Source organism: Alligator mississippiensis, chromosome 6 (genome assembly GCF_030867095.1).
Source record: "Alligator mississippiensis isolate rAllMis1 chromosome 6, rAllMis1, whole genome shotgun sequence".
Lineage (NCBI taxonomy): Eukaryota > Metazoa > Chordata > Crocodylia > Alligatoridae > Alligator > Alligator mississippiensis.
In genome coordinates, this window is record NC_081829.1 from 82,974,293 (window position 1) to 82,984,932 (window position 10,640).

The 10,640-nt window shown below is 44.1% G+C and overlaps 1 protein-coding gene across 2 annotated transcripts in view; it reads right to left on the reverse strand.

The window, feature by feature from the left end:
• Nucleotides 1-10,424, reverse strand: part of LHPP (phospholysine phosphohistidine inorganic pyrophosphate phosphatase) — a 164,749-nt gene extending 154,325 nt beyond the window's left edge. Inside the window, exon 1 of one of the 2 annotated variants that reach the window (XM_014611391.3) lies at nt 10,139-10,296. In XM_014611391.3, coding sequence (XP_014466877.1) covers nt 10,139-10,266 — 128 coding nt within the window. In that variant the 5' untranslated portion in view covers nt 10,267-10,296. Of the gene's footprint in view, nt 1-10,138 lie in introns of both variants that reach the window. The other variant, XM_019482846.2, reaches the window with a different exon arrangement.
• Between the last annotated feature and the right edge of the window lie 216 nt (nt 10,425-10,640).

The following is a 10,640-nucleotide window of genomic DNA, read 5'->3' on the forward strand; positions in this document are numbered from 1 at the left end:
GAAAGGCCCTGGTGATTAGAAAGCATTTCAGAAGAAGCATACTCTTGAACTGACCATCTGCAGCAGATCGAGTTGAGAGAATTAAGCAAAAGGGTAGCTTACAAGCAGTCAATTTCTCCTTCTCGGTCCACACCCTTTCAGATGGCTCTTTGTAAACCTACAACTGATCTACATGACCTCACTCTCTGCCTCCCCTGCTGAATTGTTTTATGATTCCAATTCTGCTTGTTCCTCCCACAATCTTAGCCTTGTAAGGCTCTGCAGGTATTTTATTTTAACACGAGTGTCCAGCTGCTCCACAGCCTCAGTGTGCCTAAGATTTCCGTTGTTCTTTTAAAGAAGCCGGTTGAAAGTTGTGCTAACAGATGCACTATACTGGCCAAACAACAGGATGTTGTAAATGTCCAACCACTGTGTGCTTTTCATATGTATATGCTAATAGGCATGCTATCAGCATACAGCTGTAAATGCAAATAACAGATCTCAGACTGTGCATGTTTTATGGATGTTTAACCACCTTCTGTCTTGTAACAGGCCAGCTCTTCACTGTTCACAACATGAAAAGTGAATAGCTCACCTCATGTTGATGCTGTGTAAATCAATCAGGACAATAATGGCACGGAGCAGAGGAGCTGTTAAGGCTGGCCCTGATAGAGCTATTTAAATCAGTGATGCACTTTCAGGTTCCTTTAAAACATGACACTAGGGCCTTTGCAAGTTGGTTCTACTACTTGGGAAGGAGTCAATTCATATGTATTATTCAGCTCAGCTATAAGGATTTTTTAACTACAAACGTATGCCACTTAGCACGAATGACTAACAAAACAAACAGTCACAGTTTAACTCTATTTAAAACCGTGTGTATAAAAGGATGTTCTGTAAGGCAAGTAATGGGACAAATTCTACCAGTAGCGTCTAATCTTGGATGTTACACTACCACCTATCCTGTAGCATTCCAAGCACTTTCCCCATAAAAATCCATAGCAATAGTCCCTCAAGGACTTACTAGCATTTCTGGCACTTCTCTCTTTGAGGCTAATATCTCTGTTTGCAGTAGGGATTTTGTTGGACATACTAAAAACAATTATCCTAAGACAAATCAACCTTAAAAAGAAAAGTAAATTAATTATCAGCTGGGTCTTTTTGAACAGAAGAGGATATCTATGTTCCTGTACACCAGAGTAAAGGTGTAAGCCAGCAAAGACACTGGAGTTATTCCAGACTTATACCAGGGTAGCTGAGAGTACAACTTCACCAACCCTGCAAAACAAACCTTTACTTTGCTTTTATTTGCAGCTTCTGATTCAGCAATGTCCTTTCAATACCTACTAAATCTTTAGGTATTCCAGCAGCATTAACTCTGAGAGACAGGTGCATTAGATGCTCTATGATGCAGGCTGATGTTGTAGTGAATTTGATGTTGATTGGTGGATGCTGAAATTCCTCAAACTTCTACAAGGATTCATTCTGATGCTCCTACATAAATCCATTCTTGATAAAGACACTGTGAAAATGACAGCTAATATATAAATATATAATGGCCCCAAATCTGTTCTCAAATACTTCTGTATAAATGAGAAGTAGTATCACTGTTTGGTCAACTACTGTTTGAAATAGAGACTGGAGGACGACTGGCTAGGCCGCAGTATTGCAGAGAAGGACCCGGGGGTTACCATAAGCTGAATATAAGGCAACAGTGGGCTCTTGTTGCAAAAAAGGTCACAGTATGAGGGGCTGTATTAACAGGAGTGTCACTTGCAAATCAAAAGAAGTGATTCTTTCACTATTCAGCACTGGTGAGACCTAATCTGAAGTACTATGTCCAGTTTCAGGCTTCCTACTTCAAGAAGGATATGGACAGATTGAAAAGTCTAGCACAGCGCAACACAAATGATTAGGGACCTGGAAAGCAAGACTTATGAGGAAAGGCTGAAAAAGCTATGATTATTTAGTCTGGAGAAGAGAAGACTGAGTTGGGATTTGATAACAGACTTCAAATACCTGAAAGGCAACTACAGAGAAGATGGAGATGGGCTTTTCTCTGTGGCAGTAGCAGACAAGATTAAGAGCAATGGAGTTGAGCAGCAGCAGAGAAAATGTAGGTTAGAGATTAGGAAGAATTTTCTGACAATGAGGGTGGTCTACCTCGAGAAACTGTGAAATCTCCATCCTTGGAAATTTTCAAGACCAGGTTGGACAAACACTTGGCTGGATGGTTTAGTCAGGGATGATCCTGCCTTGAGCAGAGGGGCAGAACTGGGTAACCTAGTGAGTCCCCTTCCAGCCCTACTTTCCTATGATCCTACAAATAACTGAAAACAGCACAAGAAAAATATTATAGCAATGGTTTTATGAAAGGAAAAACAGCTCCTCTATCTCAAATTGATTGCAAAGAGAAATTTTGCTAATGTATTTTGACCTGGCTTAGCATGTTACATGGGACATTTAATGCCCATGTAACATGCTAAAGGTGTACTAAAGATGGTGCGACCCAGTAACTGAAGACCACAGGTCAACTGCATTGTTCAAGAATGCATCATTTTTTGATATGTAGATACCACTAAAGATATTTATGAGCTATTTTGAAGGGAAAAAATTCCTATTCCCCAAGAGATTTATTTAGACGTATATCAGCCCAAACAAACATTGTATGAATCTGTATTATTTATAGAGCTCCTATTTACTTGCATTTGACTTTCTGATTGATAAAAAATGATTAATTTTAAAATGGCATCTTTTACTTTTAATCCACCTGCACAAAGCTCCTAACTGACCTATGCTCTGATCCGGACACAAATATTAACGGCCAGTTGACAATGGGATAATGAGTCAATAAGGATTCTAAATGGTATGAGCTAAAACAATTACCAGTCTAATAAGTAGATAAATAAGGCCACTTGATTTTCCCAAGTGAGGTGATCATTATTAAGCATTTTTATTGCTATGAACAACGTTTTTCTCTGGCACCTATTCCTGCTGTGCAAAGTGCCATGGCTGCAGCTGTCATTTGTGTGTTCCTCCTTGGTATAAAATGGCCAAGAGTGCTAGGAAATCAACAAGGACCATCTGGCCAAAGAGGCACAAAAACCCAGATCAATATCATCCTTTTGTTATAGTGAGGAGTCATGAGTGTTTGGCTAGTATTAAGACCTCAATAGATGCTCAGTATTATTGTTAAAGTCTTCAGTGCTCTCATTTGGAGAGGGAACAGATGAGCTCACCAGTAAACCCCATTACTGTACTGATCTTTTCATACAGTGGGGGCTTAGTAGACCTTGTGATTAGTAGAGGGGGAGAAGAAAGGTGTAATTAGTTATCTCAGGGGAAAGGTACAATCTTAACACATCTGAGTGCAACAAAGTGTGCCTAACAGTCAGGCTGGCACTTGTCTCCAAAGAGGACAAAACCATGCCCCCAAACCCAGTGCCAAATAGCAACACTGCCTTAGTGCTTAGTGTAACCTTAAACAGCACAAGCCAGCACCCAGGCATCCCAGAGCTCGGAGATGCATTAAGCCTGCTTGAGGCATGACAACCTTGATAGCTCTGGGAGAAATCGCTCCACTGAAGCTCCCAGTGCAGAGCAGCACTATTCTGTAAATGAACTAAGTAGCTCTCAAGACAGCATCTTGTTTTATATTTGTCTCAGTATGCCTTAAGCCCATGGTGGGAAACCAAATGGTCCAGGTTGTGAAGAGTGAAATTTTACCTCCTTCCAACCACGTCCCAGCACACAAACAGGACCGGGGGCAGTCCCCAGCCTGTGGACTTCCTACTCAGGAAGTGGTGGCTGCTAGATCCCTGACATCCTGGCCCCCCTACATCACACCTCTTTCCCCAACTGATGTTGTTGCTGACAACTCAACTTCTGCAGTAAGCACAGGGAAGCAGGGTCCTTTGGTGTACTTAGGCCCTGCTGCAGTGGTGTTGGGGCAGTTCTGCAGTCCTTACACTGCTGGGTAAATGTCACCCGCGGTGTCCCAGTTTCAAATCCTACACAAATTAATTTGACTATAGTACTTCAACAAAGCATCCAGGGGTCTAGAGTTAGTTAGCATCTCAAAACTTGCTGCGATGGTTCAAAACAAACCTCCCTCAGGTCAAACAAGCTTTAACTGCTGAAACCTAGAGATTTCTAATGAGGAACAAGGACTTAGGGATTCCCAGCATGTCAACTTAATATTTTGCCCAAGGCCAGAGTTTTACTGTGGTTTCAAACACATAGTTCTGACATTACTGTAAGTTAAATTACAATTTACATTGCCTATGTGTGGACGGTTTCAGTAAATGCAGTGACAAAATGATTAAACAACAGTCTGTAACCTGACTAAAAAATAAAGTTTAAAAACCTATGAGAAAGAAAAACAAAAGCCTTATGACATCAGAGGATTTGGGGGCAGATATTACTACATATTTTTCTAGATTTACAAGAAGTGACCAGCTTTCAGACAGCCATTATAGGATTACTATTATTTGTGTTTAATGTGCAGTGCCTAGAGGCTAGAACTGAGGTCAGGCTCCATTGGGCTAAGCACGGTAGAAATGCAAAGTAAGAGACAGTTCCCTGAAGCACTTACAGTTAGGCAGGGGTGATTTTACTGATGGGAAAACAAGGGACAGAAAGATGAACTGATCTGCACCATGACAAGCGGGCAGTCTGTGGCAGAGCCAGGAAATGAACCCAGCTCCCTTGAGTCTCAGTTTCATGTCATCAATCACAAGACCAACTTTTCTTTCCATATGAAAGGCATTTTTAGGCAATGATGAAAACAAATCAGTCTAAGGCTTTGAACTCCTTGTTAAACAACTCACTATGGCCTGCTTTTCCCCCCCAGGGAACTACAGAAGAAAATTTCCCAATAGAAAGTCTTTTCCAGAACTCTGATCTAGCAAATTCAACAGTGACCAAGATCCCCTGCTTCAAAGGACGATGAAAAACTTTCTGACATCTCTTAGGCAAGCTGTTTCACCAGCAATGTCAATCAGTGCGCACCACTGTCCCACGTAAGGCACAACTTGTTTCCCAAATTGTTAATCTCTCATTCACTTCCTTCCTACAAACTCACTACCTCTCTAGCACACCCCAAATACGAGATGCTAATGGTAATAATTTTGTGCTGAGGCCTAGGGAGACTGAAGAAGAGCAAACACAAGATACAGCAACAGCTTGCCAATTCATCTCATGCATGCCATGTGTTTTATGCTTATTGGAACAAACTATGCAAAGGTTTCTCTTTACCCAGGGCATTTCAACAATACATCATCTAATAGGCCTGGCTAAGGAATATAAACCAGCAACGAATGATGGATTTCCACTCTAGGGACAGTGGCAAAAAGTTGTTATCCCGAGGATGAGGATTAGAAACCTCTCCTTCATAGAATAGTTGACTGAGACATTAAATGCATTAATGAGGAAATACTACTATCAAGATACCAGAATGAGGTGAGATCATGATGTATAAGAACCCAGCATGTTTCAGTTTGACCATAGGATTAAAACCAGGGGTGAAGGCTTTCTTCCCTGCCATCTCTCTCAAACCAAAAGACCCTGCAAACCAGCTGGGGAAGGATGAGGAAGTCATACCAACACTATCACAGGAAGAATAACTAGGAATGAAATGCAAGAACCTCTAAGGTCACATGGAGAATCCAGAGGTGACCATGCTTAAAAACTATGTAAGGACAATTTTTTCCATGGCCTTTCTAATTTAATTAAATTAAACTATTACAACAGTTTCCCGAGTCCTGATATCTGCTGCTCTCTCTTAAGCCTACCTCCTGCCATTCTACGCAAATGGACATCTGAACCCATAAGGAGCTCCAGAGAAGTCAAAAGGGCTTCCAGTTCCACTTGCATGGAATACACTGGAGCAGAATGGGGACTTAACACTTCTTATGCACAGTTCTGATCCCAATCCTGAAGACAAATATCACCGTAAAGTCTGTTAGAGGCCAGGATTCCATAAGATTGACCTATATATATACAGCACAGAGAGGCCTTGCTTCATTTGATAGCTACATGTATTTATTAGAAAAATAACTACAACCCACCCCCCACCCCAGGAACCCTCTCTTCTGAGCTTCCCAGGGCATTATTGCTCACCTTTCATAGACCCATCCTGAAAATATTTATGCACATCCCTTGTCCCATTGCATTCAGTGTTCTTCCCCCAGTAATTTCTCCGCAATGGAGCTATTCACATGTATGAAGCAAACCAGGTACAGAAGTGTTTGCAAGGCCTAGGAATGTATATGCTTCAGAAAAGGAAGTGACTTTTGTTTGTCAAGCATACTGTCAACACTTAATAAGAACGTCTATCCATCCAAGTATAATAGTAGAAACCAATGAGCCGTAACAGTGCTTACTGCTCTAAACAGCTTGGTTTCCTGTGGAAGCATGAAGACATACCCCATATATCAAAAAAGTTCTATCAGTTCTGATGAGATATAGTTTTTAATACCTTTTTAGACCTTCCAGTCAAAATGAATCAAATACAAATTAATTTGTATTTAAAACACCCACATCAAGAGCCTGACCCAAAGCCCACTGCAGGCAAAGAATCAGGTCTTAAAATAAAATTAAGAGTCAGATTTTCAAGTGACTTCTACCCCATGCAATTACATCACTAATTCAGCACAAGAATTCGGCCATCAAGATCAAGCCAAATGTGACAAATTAGATAATGGTTGAATTTTCTCTTCTGTCCAGAACTCACTTTTCAGAATCTATGACTTCTAGTGCATTGGATTAATGTTCATAGGCTCCTTAATGATAAAGGGCTCCATTCACTTCAGCCAACAGAAATCAATTGGCACAATCTTCCCTTAGCCAGTAAAATAAATCCAGGTTAGGGCACAGCAGCACAGCTGCTCAAACTAAACCTACTCTGATGGGGTATGGCTTAGGAAGAGCATGATGCTAGCCGCAAGGGGTGTAGAGAGATGGCACCCAACTCAACAGAGTACCCTTTACCCCCTCAGACCTGAAGCCTTTTCTAAATGCAGATGTACTTGCAAGCTGTTTCCCACCTAGAGCTCATGAGAATGAAATAGTTCTAGTTCTAGTGTTACAGCTTAAAGCCTGAATTTCCTTGCAGGGAACGTAACGATAACATCATTATACTATCATTCCAATACGATGACAACCCTCCAGCAGCCTCTTGTAAAATATCCCGTGAATCTCTAGCGATGGTTTTGTCCACATCACAGAATTATTATCATGCTCTGCACTCTTTGTCAGTGGCCTCAACCAAGAGGCAAGGACTCTAGAGGAATGGAGACTGACCTAACTGTGGTAGTCACAGACCTTAGACCTGGAAGCAGGATTGCATGAGGAAATTAGTACTGGTACTGCCTGTTCCTTGGAGAAGTGAACAACACTAGTTTTTAGGCCTGCCAACCTGGCATCTTCCATCAGTTACAAAATCAACTGCAAATAAAATCTCTGAATGTCATGTCTGAGCTTGTGTTAGGATACATGAGAACCCAGACACTAATTAAATCAGTATGTATGTATGAAAGAAATCTATAGTATGTTCATAAAAAAAATTCTGTATTGATTTATATAGTTAATAGCAAAAGACACAAGTAGCAAGGCCTATTAAGGCTGTCAAGCCTTCCTATTACAACACTGTTTTCAATTACTTATAGCTTTGCCAATCTTTAACTAGTTAGGCTAAAATTTCTCATGCTTGGTTTTGGCCTCCAGTTAAATTGAAGACGGGGTGAATTTTCAGCAACACGTGAATTAATATAAAGAACTACATTCATCAATTTAGAACAATACCTGATAACTGACAGAGGATTTTTTCAAATGACTACAACTGAACACACCAGATTTCACATTGTTCTTTCATGTTACACTCAATATAGCATTGTCCATTGTTTTGTACTACTGTGTTACTTTCCATATCTGTGATGATTATAGTGACTAGGAGGCTAACCTGGGTCTAATCTGCTCTTGAATTATTTTTCCCCATGAGTCCTAAAACAGGACAGCTGCAAACTCAACAGACTCTCTCCTGGCTGAAATATATATAAATAAATACAATAACAAAGTAAACCAAAAGTTTCACACTTGTTTTCCTATCTTAGTCAACTTTTAAGACTACATATCTGAAGGCTGGAAAGTCTTTTTCTTTTTTTATAAGTGGTAGGCATCACTATACCCATTGCACAGATGGAGAAACTGACACACAGAGAAATGAAATGACTTGCCCAGGACACCAAGCAATCCAGGGCCAGAGCTGTGTAGAGAATGCAGATCTTTTGCATCCCAGTCCAGTGCTCTATCTGCTAGGCTATGCTACACATTATCTAACTTGTTGGTGGAATCAGATGCCAAATTTTAACCGGTGGCCTGCTTTCCAGAGCTAACAATGAAGTCCTTGCAAACAGCAGGTGTTTGGCAGCAATAAAAATCAGGACACAAATGCCCTAGTCACCACAAACAGGTTTCTGCCCTTTGGCACCTCCTGCATGAAAAGCTGTTAGCACAACCACTCCTTTCAGGACAAACTGCTAAAAATGTTCAGTACACAGATCAGTCTTCCTCACAAACACTCACTGTGATTGTCTGGGGGGGTAAAGAGAGTCAGGGCAGAATGCATGGAGCTGTGGAGCAAGGATAGGTGCCCGGGAAGAGCAATGTGGAATGATGTCCCCCATCCAAGACTTGTTGGTGGGGGAATATGCAATAGTTTGTGGCCCTCAAAATACTGTGTACGCCTAATATGCAGGAGAGGCAAACATTTTTATGACATCCTTCACTGGACCAAGTGTACAGTTAGGAGAATTGCTGGACAAGCTGTCACATATGTTTGACCCCCCCCCGTGATAAACATACAACACATGATAGGCACAAGATGAACTGGCAAGTTGTTGCTGTCTCCTGCACTTTGTTTTACTCCACCTGAAAATAGGCCAGGCCTGAGGGTGGGCATGTGATAGAAAGCCTGTCTGACCACTCTCCCCCGTATATCCTTGCCCCTCATACATTTCCCAGACCATCTCGGCTATGACAACACTCCAACCGGACCATCACAAGCAAAACAGCATGAAGCATGTTAACTGGATACACAAAGCAGGTCCCAGGGTGTTTCCTGTGGCTCACAGTGTATCCGAGGTGAGTGACCTGCCTATGGCCTAAGCCCATAAACTGTACAAGTGCACAGCATCCTTCGGCCTAAGTTGTCACTTAGCTGTAGTTACAACTGTGGCCCTGCATCCACTGAGCTGCACCCCGTTAGTGGGGTCACACACACACACAAACATACACAGAGATGAGTTAGTGGACACACACACACACATTCATACACACACAGGTGAGTTAGTGGACACACACGCTCACATACACACACAGGTGAGTTAGTGGACACACACACACACGTCACATACACACAGGTGAGTTAGTGGACACACACACACACGCTCACATACACACACAGGTGAGTTAGTGGACACACACACACACACACGCTCACATACACACAGGTGAGTTAGTGGACACACACACACACACACACTCACATACACACACAGGTGAGTTAGTGGACACACACACACACACGCTCACATACACACAGGTGAGTTAGTGGACACACACACACACACGCTCACATACACACACAGGTGAGTTAGTGGACACACACACACACGATCACATACACACACAGGTGAGTTAGTGGACACACACACACACACACAGGTGAGTTAGTGGACACACACACACACACACACACACACGCTCACATACACACACAGGTGAGTTAGTGGACACACCTGGTTATATACACACACACGGTCACATACACACACAGGTGAGTTAGTGGACACACCTGGTTATATACACACACACGGCCACATATACACGCAGGTGAGTTAGTGGACACACGCTCACACACTGTAACACACAGACACACACGGGACAAGTCTGCCCCTCCTTCTTGACCTCGGACGACCGCGGCCAGGCCCCAGCAGCGGGGGCCGCGGGGCCGCCCCGCCCGGGCACGCACGCACACACACACACACACACACACACACTCACTCTCTCTCTCTCTCGCGGCGCGGGTGCAGCGCGGAGGACGGCAGCGGCGGGGACACCGGGGGCGGTGCTTGCAGGGTCCGCTGCGGCCACTTACTTTCTCACGGCTTCCCTGGAGCCGGGGATGGGCACCCCGCCGCCTTCCCCCCCGCTGTCGTACAGCACCCCGCTGATGTCCAGCACCACGGCCCGCACGCCCGCCAGCCGCGCCGCCCACTCGGCCATGGCCCCTGCGCGCAGCCCGCGCCCGAGCCCCTGCATGCCGCCCGCGCCGCCGCCCCGCGCGGGCCGCCGGGACGTGTAGTCCTGCCGGGGCCGGCTGCCCTCCCGCGGGGCCCGGCCTGCGCTGCCCGCTGGAGGCCGGCCGCAGGCGGGGCTGTGCCCGGCGGGTGCAGGTGTGGCGGGAGGCGTCCTCCGCTTCAAAACAACCAGCGGCTTTCCTAGGCGGCCAGAGCCCCGGGCTGTGCCTGTGTCGCTCCGTCGGAGACGGAAGCACGAACACGGCTAGCTTCACCGGAATGAGCTCAGACCCGGCTGCGGGCAATGGCAGCTTCCTCGCCGGCTTGAAGGGTGGAGCACGGAGCCCACGAAGGAGAAGA